The 19,761-nt window shown below is 47.2% G+C and overlaps 1 protein-coding gene and 1 long non-coding RNA gene across 2 annotated transcripts; both read right to left on the bottom strand.

Annotated features, from left to right (window-relative positions):
• Positions 1–6,348: 6,348 nt before the first annotated feature.
• Positions 6,349–14,351, bottom strand: LOC118781074. The gene is made up of 3 exons (XR_005005081.1): positions 13,411–14,351; positions 10,111–10,208; positions 6,349–7,180 (listed from the first exon to the last, which is right to left on the bottom strand). It is a non-coding gene; the product is annotated as an uncharacterized LOC118781074 (long non-coding RNA).
• Positions 14,352–14,501: 150 nt separating this feature from the next.
• On the bottom strand, positions 14,502–16,707 carry LOC118781081 (potassium voltage-gated channel subfamily A member 3). The gene has a single exon (XM_036533950.1). It carries the CDS (start codon positions 16,484–16,486, stop codon positions 14,930–14,932), a length of 1,557 nt encoding a protein of 518 aa, XP_036389843.1. The 5' UTR covers positions 16,487–16,707; the 3' UTR covers positions 14,502–14,929.
• Positions 16,708–19,761: the final 3,054 nt, after the last annotated feature.

Below are 19,761 nucleotides of genomic sequence, written 5' to 3'. Positions count from 1 at the left end.
GCCACAGCTGAGGAAGGGGACGGGCGGTCAGGGTTACCAGGGTAACTTGGAGGTCTCCGGATCGTTCGCCCCTCCGTACCTATGCGTTTGCTCGTGCAGAATGCATCTGGCATCCAGCCTATTTGTGTTTACTGTTCATGGTCGATAAACCCCTGTGTTATCACAGTCCCGGGAAGTCCTGGTGCCACGACACAATTAGGATTCCCAGAGATAAACAGATGAGTACTGTTCACAGGCTGGAAAAATATCCTCCCCAGCATTACTTATAATTTTAATATTCATTCCACCCTCTACTTGTCTTAAAAAAAAAGATCTGACTTGGAAACACTGTGTATAAAATCTGAATTTACATTTCTGTTTTTTCTAAGTGTAGTGTTATGTTATTTTTTTTTGTTGGGGGTTTACCATAAAACTGTGATGTCACATATGAAATAGAAAAAAAAGGTTCCATATTAGCATGTTACGAGGCTGGAAACTCACAGCAAACACTGAGAGGGGGCTGGAATGGGATGACTGCATGAACAAGCGTGAGAAATCAACTAATCGACACTACAACAACGCACTAATTTGATGTGTTTCACATCCACCGGCTAATTCTACTCCTGTCACCTTACAAACTCCAGACACACACACACACACACACACACACACATATGCGCGCCGAGCAAACAATCAAACGCAGCTTACGTAAAATTTCAAAGCGATTTGCAATTACGTAACATCGTTGACACGGGCACCTTGTCACCTTGCTTACACTTGCCTCGTTGCCATGGTGACTCTCCCTGCGGAAGCACCTTTGCCGGCAGGGCGAGGGAGAGCTCGGTGATGACATCACCCGTGGTGGGAAACACTGCTTACACACTAGTCCGTCCCTCCCTTGCCTGGAAATCAGACATCAGGCGAGCGCAGCATGGCAAAGGAAGAATTGCTGACAGGGGGAGAATTACTCAGCCAGGGAGGGCTCGTGCACAGACTGGCATATTACTCTGTGTGTGTACAGATACAGGCGTTACCCAAACCAATCAGAGTTTACCCTCTGTTCTTCTTCTGGTTTTCTCCAAGGCAACTGATGTTGACGTATTTTTCAGCAGTGGGAGACTAAATATATTGTGCGTGAATTTGTTTTAAAAAATGAGTGGGTTTGTCCTTCCCGGCACATTCAAAGGTCACATGATCACTTTGAATCACCGCTGTCTCTCTGACTGAAGGGGAGGGTGCAGAAATAGCTCTGTACATGCTGCCGTGCTCCGCGCCCCAGAGCGGGAGTTTGGGGACAAAAGCCGAGCGCCACTGACCTTTACCATGCGCGTGTTTGCCATGGAAATGTTTCTTTCATGTCCTCTGTAATTATTCACGGCCTCGCTTCACACACTGTCACAAAGAGAGAGAAACATGCACCCGGTGCTTATGCTGAATCTTCCCCACGTTGTGTCGTCAGGCCTGGAGATGTCATCTATCTGGAAATAGCTTATTTATACTTAGTAACTGCTGTGGACTCACATGACCCCTCTCTCCCCTCTGTTAGGCCATCGTCGCATCAGCATCTGGCAGTGGTCGGTCCCACACGCGGGGCGTTTTAGCACCAAGAAGGTGCGAGTGGATATTTACATCGAGCTGACATGCCAGCTGGCAAGGTGGCCGGCGGGTCAAACAAATTCACAGGGTCACACTGGCAGAGCGGACAGCCCGGGGCAGCACGGGCGGTTTAATAAATGGCCCCTCCACGTCCCTGTCGGCTGGATGTTTAGGGGATTCCCCCAGGGTGGGAAGGGGGTGGGGGGAGGTTGGAGAAGGGGGGGTAGGCACGAGAAGCGCCCCCCTGCTCACTGGAAATGCCATCTTCTGAAGTGACAGGCAGACGCTGGCTGTGCTGGAGCCCAGACGCAGTGCAATGTGCCCTACGGCATCATACCCCCCCCTCCACACACCACACACACACACACATACACGCATACACACACACTGACTCACTCCCCACTGCCATCACAGACAAGGCCCAGCCCCCAGATCCCCCAACACCCCTGTGAGTCAGGCTCCCAGGAAGGGGTCTCATTCATCTACACACCGTCTCTCTCTTCTCCTGCCACATTGGCCTTTTCCCACATCCAGGAATCTAGCACAGATACTCCATATTCACATAGATATTCAGCTCCTGTGTGTATTCTGTCATCTGTACTTCCTTGTTTTTGAGGTTCAGGTTCCTAGCTGGAGATTCTGGTGTTCTCTACGCTCACATACACCCCGTGAATATTCCTGATGAGCTCGCAAATCAGAACATTTCCCACCTCAGTAATGGCGATGAAGACAGAAATTTCATTGAGAAACACGCAGAGCTGAATATCTAGTCAATATATAAAATATCTGTCAAATATATTTGATTATTTTTGATTCAGCTGTTATGACTTTGCTGTGATGTTATTTTTTCCCATTACAGGTGACCAATGGCAAGGCAATTTCATTGTGTAGCACACAAAGCTGCTTATTCACACAGAGTGCATCTGAGGATCTCTTCTATTTCCAGCCTCAGTGATTCATGTCTACAGGGCTGAACTATTCTAGTGTGTAAAATCCAATATCCTGTGTCCGCTTACATGCGTTTTGTCACCCACCATGGCAGGCAGCAAAGACAGAACCTGTGCTGCTCACGAGTGGCCCAGTAAGTTGGGGCACCCGTCTGAGGTACAGGCTGATCCCGTGACCCGGGTCGTGGGCCAACAGCGACCAGAAGCCCAACTCAGCAGAAAGAGAGCTTTGCTGCGCCGGGGAGAGGGGTGGGTATGTCAATCAAGGTCCTCTCGCCCCCAATCCTGCGACTCACCCTGATACCTGTGAGTTACTCGGTGTCAGGAGGCTGAGCCTATCCTAGGTTCTCCATCTGCTTCTGGGTGCATTGTGGGAATTGTAGTGTGGGAAAAAAAGCTGCGTTTGGTGTTTGTGTGCATGGGAGGATTGCATTTGCCCCACGCTCCCGCAGAGTTCAAAGATTTTCCCCGGAGGCATGAGCCTAGCGTACAACAGGCAACAAGCTAGAGGCTGGGAGAGAAAAGGGGGAAGGAATTCAAATAACAACAATAAAACAACAGTGGCCAATGTGAGGACAGCTCCATTGAAAACCAAGAACAATGCATGCAGATGAAAATCAAATGGTTTTATTGGGTACAACTAATCCAAACACTGTCGCAGCAGAAAACACACCGTAAAATGACCAACAGCACATGGAGAGTGGCGCATACTTACAGATGATGACAGGTAAACATTTAAAAACATCTGAAAGTCACTGCAGCTCGGGCACTCAGACTCAGAAAGCGGGCGTCCTGATGTCCTCAAGGTCTGCCGGACCAAGCAAATACAAAAAGCTACTTTTTGATCCAGGACGACAGACACAATTGAATAGCCTGTGGTGTTTCAGTACATATAAGCTAAGTAGCAGATGGATGCCTTTTCACTAAGGGAATAGTAAAAAAAAAAAAGAGAGAGAAGTCATTCACTGGCACTAAACTGCCTGACTCTAGCTATTTTTGGCACAAGGAAAAAAGAGCTTTATTGTAATGGAATTACATTGTTAAATACAGTCCTGATGAAAGTGCTTAGGATGCAAACATCCTCCAGTACCACGTCCAATAAAGTCAATCTGTTAGATCCCCCGCTTCCAATGACAGCGTACTTCACAACTGTCCTTTCGTCTGAGGAAGCAGCATGAAAAATAGTTTAATTTATTTATACAAAACATACAACAGTCATTTCTGCTTTCATTGCTAATCATACCTGTGAAAGAACTGTAACAAAAGCGCGTCCCAAACCACGGCCTGGCTGAAGATGCTGTTTTGATTTGCCCATTTTTTTCGGCTTTCCCCGTTTCCTCACACAAGCCACGTGTCCCCAGTGCGTTTCTGCCGCCGTCTGGTTCTGACATTTGGGGGGGGGGGGGGGGGGGCATTGACCTACACACAGTGCAACTCTTAAATAATAATAATGAAAAAAAAACCCCTTCCCAACAGGAAATGGGAATCGAATGCATTGTCACTCAAGTGAAGACAAGCCCATAAGGCCAAACACCCGGGAGCTGTTTGCTGCCATTTGAGCGGCACAACGCATTTCCTTCCGCACGGCAGAGCCGATGCGTGGCCGGTGATAGACAGCCCCGCCCCCGTCCCCGTCCCCGGCCCCGCCCCCGTCCCCGTCCCCGGCCCTGCCCCCCGCCGCCACCAATAGCTGCCATGCTGGTGAAAGCGCACGCTAGCGCGCCTGTGTGAAGGCAACAGCGAGCCTCAGCTGCAGGACGGGAAGGGGATGAGACCTCAGGGAACGGGAAAACGAACGCAGCGGGCGGGTTACGGGGGGGCGAGGGGGATTCCCCCACGCGTGGGTATCAACAACCCGGAGGCTCTGAAATGAAAGGGGCGGGAACGCCAAAGGAGACAGCCACGCGGCCAGTCACACGAGATCGCATGCGCCCTCCGCCTGCCAAAGCGTGACGCCCCCTCCGTGTCCCTCCTCTCCGTCCCCAGCGCAGATGGCAGCTGGTGAGAGCTGGCCTCACGCTCCCTGCCAACATCTCCCCAGGGTGGCCGGTGGGCTGCACACCAGCTGAGTTCTGTATGATACAACCAGCTCACGATCCAAACATTCCTTTTTACATTCTCTGTCCAAGGGTGAGAATCCACCGCCACCTCCCAGAGTGCGCTGGGGCTAAAGGAGGCAGAATTCTGCTGCAATGAGAGACTAAAGCCACTTCATGGTTCCGCTGCCCTGGGGACCTTCAAAAGGAATATCAAAATCTCAAAGATGAAGCTGCACATGTGCTTGCATGTGTCAGTGTAAGTGTGCGTTTGTGTGTTTCAACATATAGTTACCCACCCTGTAGCCACATCACTAAAAGGAGAGCCTCCTTGGATGCAGGTGATATAGTGCTGGTACAACATGTCTGAGGGCAGCCTGTGAAAATGTTCCTTTCTCTAACACACTGGAAAAGGCCTTTAACCCCTTCAGGAAATGTTGCACCCTCTACCACGCTGGAAAAGGCCTCTAACCCCTTCACGAAAATGTTCCACCCTCTACCACGCTGGAAAAGGCCTCTAACCCCTCCACGAAAGTGTTCCTCTCTCTAGCCCACTGGAAAAGGCCCGTGGCTCCTTCATGAAAATGTTCCTCTCTCTAACACACTGCAAAAGGCCTCTAGTCCATTCACCAGTGCTGTGTCACGGCTCAGTGAAAGAAAAGCCGACCTCCGGCGCTCCCCCGTCACGTCTCAGTGTGATGTCATATCCTATCACCCCCGGTGGATGACACAGCGTTTGGCTCAGATCGCCCCCCCACCCCCCCCACCCCCAGTTGCTGTTGCAGCAACTGGTTGTCGCCAGCATGGGTCATGGAGGCCACAACATGAATGCCAAAAAAAACATGACATGACATTTCTGTAGCCACAACGGTGAGGACTGTGGACTGTGGCTATGAGCTGTTTCAGCAGTGCCCTGCGTGGACAGTCAACGTGGCAGGTGACGTAAAGCTTCCACCTATCAAACCCTGCTGGTCCTACACCACAGAGCTGTGGACGCAGGGCCGCACCTGCCTCTAACCTGGGAAGAACGCACCGGTTCAGCACTTTCCCCCCTCCGGCACCTGCAGGCGAATGTCTGAAAAGAGGCTCGTGATATTCAATCAAGGCCTTGCGAATACCGAGCGGGCCACCTTGAAAAAAAATCAGGTTTACAGTAAGGCATTGCGAGAGAGAGTTCAAGCTTGATGTCAGCACACTGCTATGAACCACTGCGTATTATCCATCAGGCTATCCATCCGTAAGGTTTGGCAGTGTGAAGCTTTGACAGAGCTGTGCCCCCCCCCCGACGGAACTACAGTAAAGCAAAAAAAAAAATTAAATTATAATCATTTTAAAATAAGCGAATCTTGAAAAGCCCTTATGAGATAAACAGACATTATGCTGGCTGCTTCAGAAGTTTTCTGTCATAGACAGGTTTGCCTCGGCGTGTGGTTTTGCAGGGGTTGCAAGCGGAGGCATCTGCAGAAGCGCGGCACGCAGACTTCTGCGCAGTGACCTTGCGCGGCCGTGTAACTTTGCAGGGCGACTCCTGGGCACCGCAGTGTCATTTGTTAGTGGCCTCCTTCTCGCTCGAAAGCGTTGCCCCCGCTGCCTCAGCCTGCTACACTCGCTGGCCAATCACCTGACAACCTCCCTCCACCACCCCCCACCCAATCACCACCATACATCCCCCCCCAAAAAAAAAAAAACCTGTAGCCAGGCCAAATAGCACTGCAGGAGAGAGATAATGGGAGAGAGGGAGGGGGGAGAGACAGAGATAGAGAGAGTGAGGAGAGAGGTAGACAGGGAGAGATAGGGAGGGAGAGAGAGAGAGAGGGGGAGAGAGAGAAAGAGAGAGAGCTCTGCCACCCTGACTGCTCTAGCATAGACAGCTGATCTCCAGTGAAGGAGCATCTCTGCGCTCGATGCAGTCTAACCTCTAATTGTCCTTGGGTCCTGGTGGGAGAGTTGCTTTCCAGCCTGCCTGTCTGAACGAGCACTTTCCCCCCCTGAAATGAAGCCAGCCATCACACCGGCCGGCTCTAATGGAATTCCGATTTCAGGCAGGGCCGTCTTAGCAGCTGATGGGATCAATCAGCCTGATATGAACGCCGATAGCCTCCACCGAGCACGAGCCTATCGGAGACCCCTGCATGGGCTGCTACATGCCCCAGTTAGACACCCCCATGGCGAGGCAGGAACAGAGGCAGGAAGGACTCCAACAGGCCAAGGCTGGTGCACGGTGATCCAGTTATGCGTTGACAGTAAACACGTTGTGGCTTGCACGGGGTTGGGAGGGGTTTGAGAGAGAGCCATGCCACTTCCATGGCCACAGACAGCGCGCTGTATGGGGGAGGCACTCCTGTTCACAGTAGGGGCTGCAGTCAGTGCGGGTAGGAACAGTTCAGGAGATAGGATGTTGTCCTTTGTGGGCGCGGTCATTCCCTTTCATGTGGGAGGTGGCGGGGAAAGAGAGAGGCTGTTGATGGCTCCGCCCTTGAAGGGCTGCGAAGGGGAGCAAATCTCTCCGCTCCCGCTTACTCCTCGTTCCAGAGAGGATGGTCTGCGTGGGGGAGGGGTTGCGTGTGAAGGAGCTGGGGTTCCTTCTGGGCTGAGGTCCTTCTGGGTCCATCCGCCTCCGCCCTGCGGATCCAAGGCAGAGAGGCATCAGAGAGACAGGTACAGAACACGTGTCACGTGAGGAATGTCACTAACGGTGCACGTGAAATAAACCAGAGCTGAGTTACAGGACTACATGTGTGCGCCTGTCATCTTGTGACACACAGGAAGTGAGGTCACCCAAAGACAGTGACAACAGAGCAAATACACACTGTCCCTGGTGACACTCCTCGCAGAATGAAGCCACACAATTTTTTGTTCCTCTTCAGCACAGAGAGAAACTGTTCTCAGGAAGATCCTTCTAGATTTACACAAACAGAGAATGTTTTAAAAAGCTATTTAATCACTTTGGGAAGGAGTTGACGTCGGAGCCATGGTAACTATATTGTCCTTCTCTAGAATCCTAAACTGACAGTGAGAAATGGATACACGACTATAAGATGGCCAGGCATGCAGATGCATGCTTGGTCTTCTGCTAACAGTCTTAGGTTATAAACCCTATAAACATAACATACCCTACCGCACAGTGCCATCTGACTGGCCAGCAGTGTAGCATAGTGGTAAGGAGCAGGGGCTGCTGGCAGAATAGCATAGTGGTGAGGTGCAGTGCGCGTAACCAAAAGGTTGCTGGTTCAATTCCCCGCTGGACCACTGCTGCTGTACCCTTGGGCAAGGTACTTAACCCAGACATTGCCTCAGTAAATATCCAGCTGTATAAATGGATACCATAAAACGTAAATGACAATGATGTAATGTAAATGCAGGTCCTTCTACGCTGCAATCTGTGCAGAAGAACATGAGAGAGGCTTACACCAACCACGCGGTGACCGTGCCCCCTCTGCGTTTCGTGCCACATTAACCCGGCTGTCCCGAGGACAGAAAACAGGCTGTACCTGGCTTGGCTTTTTATCAGCACAACGCAGTGCTGCTCCAATTATCACATGGCCCTGCTCCAGCCGCGTGGTGGCATTAGTCAGGAGTGATTCTGAAACAGTGCGTGGTAATCAAAACTCACGGGCAAAAGCAAATCTGAGGCATGCGCTTGCAGCTGTTTTTACAGAAGCAAAGAATAATGCTGACAAATTGCCAGTTTGAAATTGAATTTTTTTAGCAACCTGGCTGTTACTGAAACAGGATTCACTGATGAGGGCACCTCTAACACCAATGAAGCACTGACACCCACCTTCTCACTGAAATTTTCTGCAACCATACAAAATGAAGCGTGTCCTAACTGTACCTCTGTGCATATAGGTATGTTCTCATGAAGCTGACATTAACATTACAGCCTCCTCACTGCCTTAGACATGCATAAAAAACAATGAAGGCTGTAGTTTCTCCCAACGCAAGTCGTCATGGGAACAGAATAACATGAATCTCTCACTGTGGACTGCAGGAGGACCACTGCACATGCCCTTAACAAAAATAAATGTAATGGATTATCGGGACGGCAGAATAGCATAGTGGTGAGGTGCAGTGCACGTAACCAAAAGGTTGCTGGTTCAATTCCCCGCTGGGGCACTGCTGCTGTACCCTTGGGCAAGGTACTTAACCCAGACATTGCCTCAGTAAATGTCCAGCTGTATGAATGGGTAACATGTAAAAATTGTAACATATGTAAATCGTTCTGGATTAGAGCATCTGCTAAATGGCAATAATGTAATGTAATAACGTAGTATAACCACCGCTAGAGGTGAAAAACCACATTCAGCCAGAGGTCAGTATGTCGACCAGGAATGAACCTCACCATTTCTATCAGTATTTGAGCTGTGTCAGGCCAGCTGCGAGCTTCTGAGAGCGCTGTAACAGCAAGGCTAACGTTGCACTCGGCCTTGCTATTCGTTCCCGAGACGCTGTGCTTTGGATCATCATGCTGAAATGCCACAGATCTAATCTACACCGCCTGCATGCGTGCCTTATCGCCGCGGGGACAGCCAGAACCCGGAGTGGCATTTAAGCCAGGCCTGTCCGTGCTACCGCCGGTCACATCTGTGTTGCTGTTCTGAGGACAATGAAGGGAAGGCTATGCTCACACACTACTCTTTGTCTGACCGAGGATCTTCGTCTGATCCCAGCACAGCCTTGCTGAGATTACAAGAAGGGGGAGAGAATGTAGAGGTGAGGAGGGCGGAAAAAAAAAAAAAAATCCATCCCATGTGGAATTGTGAGCAGGCGGCAACAGCGAGAGGCCCTTGGGTTATACTGAGGGTCTGAGCGGATGCATCTCCCCTCCCCATCAGTGAGATGAATACCAGCCTGGAGAGAGAGCAGTCAAGCACAAGGAGGCTCTGCTGACACCTAAGAAATGCGCAATGTCCCAGATTTGGTGGGCCAGCCAGCGCGCTGCTATTGTAGGTCAGCGCGCTCGCCGAGCTCTTCTGGAGAAAAGCGTTCGGTTGCTGCAGAGTTCCCGCGGAGAACCTGCCGCTGAACTGCAGCTGCCGGAGCAAGTGTGCTCAGGGGTGCCCCCCTGCAAACTGGTATCCAAACTGACTCCTCGACCTGTAAGATTCACCGTTTCTTTTTTTTTTTTTGTTTCATGCTGCGATGCTTGGTCTCCTTTTCCTCAGCTCTTTTCACTGAATACGTTTCCTGAAGACTGTATTGGAAGTTCCCACGGGCATTTCTTGATCTCTGCGCTCGTAACACAAGTGCATCTTCAAAAGAAGCACAGGTGGATTCTCTCCTATAAACTGAAACATCTCTGTGAAGAGTAGCCGTGCTGCATATGACACAGATGCATAAAATTTATTTCACGCACCATTGTAAGAGTGAAGGTGAGTGAAGCAGAAGTAGCCCCTTACTGAAATTGTTTCATCAGTGGTGCCTCTCTCCTAAGGACTGGAATGACCTTCCTCTGAGGACACTGATCCACCTCTGGACACTTCAATCAGATGCTCCTAGCCTACATCATGTGAGAGACAGCATAAACACAGACATAGACAGGCAGGCTGCACCTTGGATCCACTGGCTGTTTCTCATGGTAGTAGGAACACCAGGAGGGTTACAATCACTGACTCATTCCATTGCCTCAGGGCCTGGTGACATCATCTCCCTGGGACATGAGGAAACAGAACAGAGCAGAAGGATTCAGAAGGGGAGAAATGCCTTCTGGGATTTGTAGTTACTACTGCATGCCACTGCTCTTAGGAGTCCTCACTACCAGTGTGAAAAAAGACCACTGCAAAATGGCTGCATCAGACCAGAACACTGAGGAAATATCTGGCATATCACCACTCCTAACTCCCCAGCAATTATAACAATATTAACTAATGACACACCCAAAGGTACAGTTTCGTCAATGTGCAGAGGCAGATAGATGTATAATTACAGATACACATTACATAATAAGGGCATTCTCTTATCAACATGTGAGATCCACAATTGAAAGGTGGCAAAATGTAGTTCAAATATGGTTCCTGCATGTTGCTTTTCTGCCTGGGATATCTATCAATTTACCATAGATGGCAGGATTAGAATATTCCCTTTTCTAGGGCAACTTTAATTGCTTATATTTGTCACATATTGTGCTTTATATATTGCAGGATGTTTACTGAATGTTTACCTTGCCCAATGGTACATATATGCTGAACATGGGCTTTGAACCTGTGGCTTCCTGGTTATGCATCCACATTTGCTGCCAGGCTGATGTAATGAGAGGCCTATGCCATTTGTGGCTCTTAGGTGCGATTACATCTGGGAATTCTGGCCTCTGCAGATTGGGAGCAAGGCTGTGTGGCACCTGGGCCTTGTCTTCTAACAATGCTTTCCCAGCACTTGCATCATCTTGTTGACAGCTATATATTAGAGCCTGTTTTCACATTTGTGTATGTGTATTCATGTTTTAGTGCAGTACCTCAGTAACCCTTGTTAGGACTGCTCATTAATACAGCTAACTCCTGGCACTAAATTTAAAAAAGCATTTTTGGCACAGATTTGGTCAGAGGTCAGAACACTGTTGACACATTAGAAAAAGAGGACTCTTAGCTGCAATCAGCAGCTAATTTCTCTGCATGAAAACCCAGGTGAAGGATACAATTTCAGAGGTCAGCCTTTGGGTTCAGGCCCGTAATGATGCTTCAATGGAAATGCCTACAGGAACAAAGGGCTGGTGATAATTCACCCCTGTTAGCTATGAATGCAGTCATTCACTGATTGGCTTCCCTAGGCTGTATATATTCTTCTATAGCACTATATAGATTCCTCTTCCTAAATCCCCACAGCCTCATAAATCACTCTTCTGATTTTATTACAATGCCATGCCGAAAACTATTACCACTACAATCAATTTTACCACAACTGATTGTAATATGCAGACTATAGTCTGGAAGTGTATTATTTTAATAGCAATGTATGCGTTCTGTTCCAGTTTACTTTAGTTTCTTCTGACATTATTAAAATCTGGGGAAAGGTTGTGCCATTAAAGTCTGAAGCATCGCTGTCCAATTTACACTTCAAATCTCTCTGCAAGATGATATAAATTTCACCAGTAGAGGGCAGCCCGGAATATATATTTAAACAGAATAGAGTCAAAGTCAACTCAAGGTGAGGGAAAAGTGGAGCATGCCGTAATAATGAATATTTTGGTGCAGAATCCATTAACAACCGTTTAACAGCAACCGCCGACGTTTACACGGTCCTCGGGCAAGTTAACAAACAAGGTACAAAGTATATGTAGGTGTTTGGATAAGCATGCGTGCCGTCCTTTATCTTTATACCACGAGCTTTACACGACCTGGCCTTCAAAATCGGACGGACAACAACACTTAACTTTGTAATACTCACTTCCAACAGTTAAAGAGTACATGCTTCATGTTTTCTGCCTCAGTTAGTGAAAGCTGTTGTCAAGTCTGTCAGCAAAGAAAAGGCGTAGCCCTGCGGGAAAGCTGGTGCCGCCTGTTGGGAGTTCAGGTGCGGGCTACACCAGCCAGGTTATTACAGTTCAGTCATAGCGAGAATATTTTTAAAGGCGGCATCATGATACAACTGGGTTGCCAGCCATGTGCTTGTGGTCCTGTAGGCGGAATCTAAACACAGGTAACTACCAGAGGAAGCACACAGCTGATCCAATAATATTAGTTATTGCACTGACATGGTAGCGAGGTGATGACACCGTGCGTGAACGGTGAATAGAGTAAACATCGTTTCTGAGAAATGGCATCACGGGTGGGAAGGTGTGGAAGGCTGACAGTGAAATGCGCATATTTTACCCGGTCTGACACTCGGGAAGCGCAAAGTGGGAACCTGCACCCTGATTTGCCATCCACCGAGGACGACTTGTCTGACATCCCAAAGCGCCGCAGGACCAGCGCGCTATCGGGCTGCGAGCGAGCCGAAGTGCGTCACCGCACACGCCCCTCGGGTCTGCGTCCTGAAGAGCGTTCTGCCTGTTTCCTTTCAACTGCTCTCATTCTACAAGCCCTGATCTCTCATATGCCTGACACAAAATAAGATCAATAAATTTCAACAGCCTGCCAACCACTATTAAATGGCCGAACGAACATTTTTTAGGTAGAATAGGCCTATTTCCAATGTTTCGACTGCTCTTTCACAGAAACAGCTGTAAACCTCTGTAAAACTCTCCAGCTGTAAGAAATAAATAATTAGAGTTCGATTGATTTAAAAACTACATTTTTGTCTTCTTGAATAAACACTCACGAATGACTTTGCAGGACAGAACACTGAAGCATTAAGTCACGTGTACCTCTTAGCATTTCTAGAATGGCATACCAGTGTATGACATTTGTCCCACCTCTTTTTTTTTTAAAGAAAATATAATCATGCTGAACACGGGACGCGGACTGGGGAGGTCTCATCACGCCTGCTGTGACTATTTTTAGACGCGAATCTGAGAGAAAAGCATTGCAAAGTACAAGGAATCCACCTGTAATCCCGCAGGCTGTTTAGGAATAAATCCGCCTTTCCCGCACTGCTGTCTGAAGCCCGTACTGTGTTATATTTGACTCTAAAACGTGTTGCAATAGGAGGGGTCCAGTGTCATCACCGCTCTTCCCTCGCAATTATTAGTTTCACTGCACGAGCTCTAGATTGTATCTAATTATAACTGCAAACCCGTAGTGGCAACAAATGACATTCCACTGCACCCGTGTCTTGGCTCGTATTGCTCCGCTCGAGTGTATTGCCGCAGACACAGAAGACGCTATAAGTGACATTTAATCAGCGGCGATGACGCCAGCACTAGCGGCGCCCGGCCTCAGTCAGTACGCGAAACGGCCATGTCTCCGAGCCATACCCACCTCTCGCATTTGACGGTGTACAGCAGCCCCTTGCGAATGCGCGATGTTAAAACACGGCCTGTTCCGTCCCCATTCACAATTCCCAGTATCTTCCCTTCCGTGAACGCTGGGTGTTGCCCTGGTGTGCATTCGTCCATGAGAACTGCGTGTTTTCACTTTCTTCCACGTGTCACAGATGTATGTCACTCCGGTTCAGTTTTCTTACAATGATTTTAATCCACAGTATACCGCTGCCCAATGGCCTGGCTGCCATACCCGGTGATGCAGTATCTAAAATAGCAGACTTACTCATTTTATATTACTTATAATAACATTCTTAATTTGAACTGTGGTTACATTTTTTACATGTGTCAATAATTACTTGACATGACTTAATTTTGATCAGTGAATTTGGATGCACACAAATATGTATGAATTTGCGTTTGTATCATGGTTCTTTTAACATTTCAAAACTAGTCTTTGAAAGCGAAATTCTCAGGTCAGGCTTCCGAACCATCTGGAAGGTTACTGTGGAAACAGAGAGATGCCATGGCAACATTAGGGGGGTTACCCAGGAAACTGCGGTCGCCATGGAGACTGCATCACTCTAGGCGGGATTAGTAGCATCCACTGGAAGGCGTGTTCTCGCTCTGATCTCCTCTTTTCGCGTTGTCTTGCACCTCTGACGAGGGACGTGAATGTACAGACACCATGTCTTTGTCCTTGTGCTTGCATCGATATTGAGAGTTGGAGTCCTCATGAGGCCACGAGTATTTGGGAAAACACGGACATTTCTTCCACGTAAAATTCAGAAGTGTTATTCGATAACATTTCTGCAGCGACTTAAATGGAATTTTGACCAGATTAAATTGATCGCACAGTGTGTACACACAAGACATTTTTTGAGTGAGATGACTTCATATAAATGTAAAAGCTACTCTTTTATATTCTGACTTTCAATGGTTACAGACGAACAGTGTACATATTGCTGCTTAAACGCAATTGAATACCCGAAAATAATTTAATACATATGCCTTCGTTGTCCTTGGCAACACTTAACGTTTTTTAAAAAATATTATATAGACCTATTTATGAGCAATATTTGGCTGTGATCAGAATAAAGCATCTTCAAGTTTCTTTGCGTTCATTTAGCTAAAATATTATTGATATAATTACTCCATGATGACACCTCAATTAGTAAGTAAAATTCCACGTAACCATCAGAATTTAACACTGGAAGCTAACATCGCTGTTGTCTTTATGGAAATTAAAATGAGAGCTGTCTGGCGGAACAGCGGGTGATTGTTATTCCATTTAAATGAACGAACGCAGAACATGAAGCCTTTGTTGAACTAGCGTAATCCTCGACCTGCCTCTCCGCAGCAAATGGAATGCACTCGACAGCTTACGGACTCAAAGGACACATTGATATACCTATGGCGTTGCCTCCACACGACAGACTTGCACTGACACGTCACGATTATTATTGGTAGAAGTAGTAGTCGTAATATTTATATCGCTTCTGTCTTTGCCTAAACGTTTACACATCTGTGAAAATCTTTTTGATGTTCACGCAGTTCTGATTGTTCTGTGCGGCGAAGTTGGGCTGTTTGAAAGCACTGTTGATTCCTTCCTCTATGACCATGTACTCCGACTTGCTGAGAGAGGACGTGCTACGTGTCTTTTTTAGTTCCTCATTGGAGGACAAAGGTTGGCAGCTGCCAACGTGTAAGTATTGTGCCTGCTCTTCCCCCTCCGTCTCTCTGTGGTAGAAGTAGTTAAAATTAGACACAATCACTGGCACCGGCAGGGCAATGGTTAACACGCCCGCGATTGCACACAGGGACCCGACGATTTTACCCCCTATAGTTACAGGGTGCATGTCTCCGTAGCCGACTGTTGTCATGGTGACCACAGCCCACCAGAACGCATCGGGGATGCTGTTGAAGCCGGAGTCAGGGTCGTCCGCTTCGGCGAAGTAGACGGCGCTGGAGAAGAGAATAACCCCGATGAAGAGGAAGAAAATCAAAAGTCCCAGCTCCCTCATGCTGGCCTTCAGTGTCTGTCCCAAAATCTGAAGCCCCTTTGAGTGCCGGGAGAGCTTGAAAATGCGAAAGACCCTCACGAGCCTGATTACCCGGAGAATGGCCAAGGACATCGCCTGTTGCCCGTTCCCCTGTCTCTCCGCTAGCTCAGTCCCCAGTGTGATAAAATAAGGGATGATGGCCACGATGTCGATAATGTTCATGATATTTTTCGAAAACGTGGCTTTGCTGGGGCAGGCGAAAAACCTGACCAGCAGTTCAAACGAGAACCAGATTATGCACAGTGTCTCTACCACAAAGAAAGGATCCGAGAAAGGACTTGTGAGGTAGGGGGCCGTTCCGTTTATAATGGGCGCTACGGTGCTGGGGTCTTTGTCGTCCCGGAATTCGGGCAAAGTTTCCAGACAGAATATTACGATGGAGATTAAAATGACCAGCACGGAGACGATGGCGATTCCCCGGGCTGGACCCGAACTCTCGGGGTACTCAAACAACAGCCACACTTGCCTCTGAAATTCATTGCTGGGTAAAGGACGTTCTTCTTCTTTGATGAACCCCTCGTCCTCCCGGAATTTCTCCATCGCCTCCTCGCCGAGTTCATAAAACCGTATTTCCTCAGAGAAAATGTCAATGGGGACGTTAACAGGTCTCCGGATACGCCCCCCTGACTGGTAGTAGTAGAGGATGGCATCGAAGCTGGGACGGTTCCTGTCGAAAAAGTATTCGTTTCTCAGGGGGTCGAAGTAGCGCATTCTCTTTTTGGGGTCCCCGAGCAAAGTCTCGGGGAACTGTGCGAGAGTTTTGAGTTGCGTCTCGAAGCGCAAGCCGGAAATGTTGATGACCACCCTCTCGCAGCACTCGTGGTCGGGCTCATAGCGGTCCAAAGACTGGTGCCCCGGTAGCGCTGCCGTCTCCTCCAACATGTTATCGCAAGCAACAACTGTCATGATGTCCTGCTCGGTCTCGGTGTAACCGTGGTTCACGATGTTGTTGCCCCTGTGCTTGGCTGAGGAAGGCGGAGGCGAGTGAAGGAGGCTGAGGTGGTCGTCCATGCAGGTGCTGGGATGGAGGGGCAGGGGGAGCCGCGCCTCCTCCAACTAGCTCCAGTCAGCCACAGCCGCCGCCGCCACCGCCGCTGCGCGTCCTCTCTCCTCTTCTCCCTCTCTGTCTTCAGCTTCTCAATCTCGTATTCCCGCCCACGGCGCGCACACTGGGGTTTATAAACATGTCTATTCCCGCCCACGGCGCGCAGATGCCAGGCACATTTCTACCCTTCGCCCAATCGGAACCCAAACAGACATAAACATAGACCCCAGACGCGCGTCACCGGCACTCACTTTGGTTGCCACCCTGTAGGCGCGCCCCCTTTAAATATAAAAAGCAAACTGTTTAAAGAAAGGTGAATAATTATTTCTTCTGATATCTTTCTGACGGTCCTTGCGCGAACCTCAATTAACCTTTCCTGCTTACCGCGATGGCTGTCGCCCTGTCTTTTTTATTTTTTTAGGAAATAAATATAAGATGGCTTTGTCTTAGTAGTTCCATTAATATTTATGCGAGTCACAGGAGCCAGGTCCATTGTTTGTTTCGACTAATAAACATAAAAGATCGCTGTTTGCATCTCCCCTGCTCTTCTTTGCTAGGATTCCTGTGGTATCTGCGAGTCAGTGGTAAAACTTGTTGGTCTTTTTCGTGGAACTATTGTTTAAATTTTTTTTACCGAAATGTATCGAAAAGAAACATAGCTACACAGGAGACCACCAGTGTTCAGTATAAGAAGTATCCTGCTTGCTGCACGCCAAGTACAACGCAATTACGCAAACGGCATCTTTAAAATGCACCGCGTGTTCAGTATAATGAGAGCAATAGCCTACGTTTTACTGCGCCCATTAAATCTTCTGCGATATGTTGGTGATTCGAGTGCTGCATCTGCAACATGTTAATAGAGGGAATGCATTATCCGACACGTGCTGCATGACACGTCTCGAAGCGGACTGGAAGGATCATGCTTGATGTCGCGGTATCAGCCGCTCAGATAAAATAAAACTGTTAAAAACAATATTTCCAGTCTTGAAAGCATGTGTTTAATTATACCATGTTAGTAAAGGTTAGTAAAGGTTCAAACACCCTTTGGTATTTTATACCAAAAAGCTTCAGATTAGAAACCCTGATGAGATTACAAAAACGTGTCTGAAGCCAATGTTGTCTGGATGTTTTTGTAATCCGGCAAATTACATTAATTTTTTTCTTTGAGGTTTATTTGCATGTATCGTGGTCTGTACTCTATCGTAAACGGTTCTGATACAAAGTGACTGTACTGTTGTATATAGCACTTTTTCCATACAAGGAAGAGGTATGTTGGAGGATGTTGACCCAGGAGGATTGCTCCAGGGAGATATATGGGAACTGTCCGTAGTGCTGAAATGAAAAAAAAAGATATAATGAACTGCCTACCGCGACAACTCGCAAAAATCCCATTCCCAAAGAGTGCCCTATCCTCATCGATGAATGCATGAATCCAAGCCGTTCAGTTTCCCCAATGTATGTTTTCAACCGACGAAAAAGGGCATGCGTAATGGAAAAACTGCACTGAATGTTTTCTCGCAGAAAGCGACCTTTCTTCGATTTTGTTGGACTAGAAAGGACGATATTGCATGGTCTGCTCTGCCTCAACGCTAAATGAATAGGATCATGTTTCTTTTCAGAGCAAGCCGGACTGTGGACCTGAGAAAAGAGGGCAGCTGCAACTGGCTCTGCGCGCTCATGTGAAGAACAACTCCAAATTTCGGCGGGTCGATAAAAGTACATTATGTTCATCCTGGGAATTTCCTGTTTCGTTTCATTTTGCATGCTTACAAGGAGCAGGGCGTAAATCAATACTAAATAAAGCCGACCGCTGAGGGGAGACCTTGAGAAGTATGAAAGTGATATTTCTCTTTTGTGGGAAACAAGCGTAGGTGTACCATCTCCCAGAGCCGTTCCCCAGATTTTCCAAAGTCAAAGCTCTGTTTAAAACCATGCCCAAGATTTGGGTGCTTGCCAGCGGGTTAAAACACCTATTTGTTTGGAAAAACGGCGGAGCAGAGGGTTGCGTTTCCCCACAGAGCACAAACTCAGTTGTAATTCAATTGCTTTTGAGATTGCCAAAAAAGCGTAAATCCCGTGGGCACTGAGCTACTGTAGCTATATTGGTTAACATGCCAGCTGGAGACATCTTGATTATTTCAGAGCACTGTTTTCTTGATACAAGCAAGGGGCATTTTGTTGGATCAGCAACATAACAGCATAACATTGTCCCTCACTGTGCTAGCCCCCAAAATAAAAATCTCAGGGCATGCATCATTTCTATTTTATGAACAGTATAATGTGGAGACCCGTTGTAGGAGTAGCCTACATTTGGTCCCCAAAATATATTGGAACACGTTATGAGTATCAAGTTATCTATATTGATAACTTATCAAGTATCTCATCCAATGAGTTTTTCTATACTTGCACAAGTCACCCTTTATTTCAGGGGCTATCAGTCTGACTATATGATGATATTATTATGGAAGAAAAAAAAAACAGTTTCTTTAGTAGTTTCTCAAAAATGGAGGTCAAAACGCATTATGGTTTGATTACATGTGGACATAGGTTTCCATATAACATTATACAAACAAACAGCGCAATAAACAAACTTTCATAAACAAACTTGCTACAAACTTTCATTTTACATATTCATAGGTATATTCTATCACTGCCACTAACACAAAGAGACCGTAATAATTTGTTTTGTATTTCTAGCCTTGAGATGCTCTGATCACTTGTACTGTATCCTGTTTAGCTGTGTAATGTTAATTTTAATGTCTGAGATTTGGGTTCATGCCATCAAATTTGACTAAGTATTAGAACTCTACTTCTGTTGCTACTACTACTGCTAGTAATAGTTGTGTTAACAAGTTCCATAGCCCTTGTTATTAGCAAACATAAACATCATGAACAGTTTACAACACCTTATGTAAGGTTAGTCATATAAGGCTGTAGCAATTAGCTGATTAATCAGGCATATTGCTTGCTGGCAACAATGTTTTTTTTTTTATCTAAATTGATTAGGATTAATAAATAAGTTAACTTGTGATGTTAAAATGTGATGTGGCTGGCAGGAAAAAAAACTGATTTGTATTAATTGCATATCTGAAAATTGTTTAAGTTTTAAGCACTTTCAGACAATTTCCTCATTTTAATTACTCAGACTGACCTGATATAAATTTGTGGATTTGAAAATCATTCACTTTGCTTGAAACCTGTGAACTTTTAGTTTAAAATCAATTGGAAAATATATGCAACA

The sequence above is a fragment of the Megalops cyprinoides genome, chromosome 7 (assembly GCF_013368585.1).
Source record: "Megalops cyprinoides isolate fMegCyp1 chromosome 7, fMegCyp1.pri, whole genome shotgun sequence".
NCBI lineage: Eukaryota > Metazoa > Chordata > Actinopteri > Elopiformes > Megalopidae > Megalops > Megalops cyprinoides.
The sequence above is the reverse complement of the archived record's forward strand: the minus strand, read 5'-3'. Positions and strand labels throughout refer to the sequence as shown.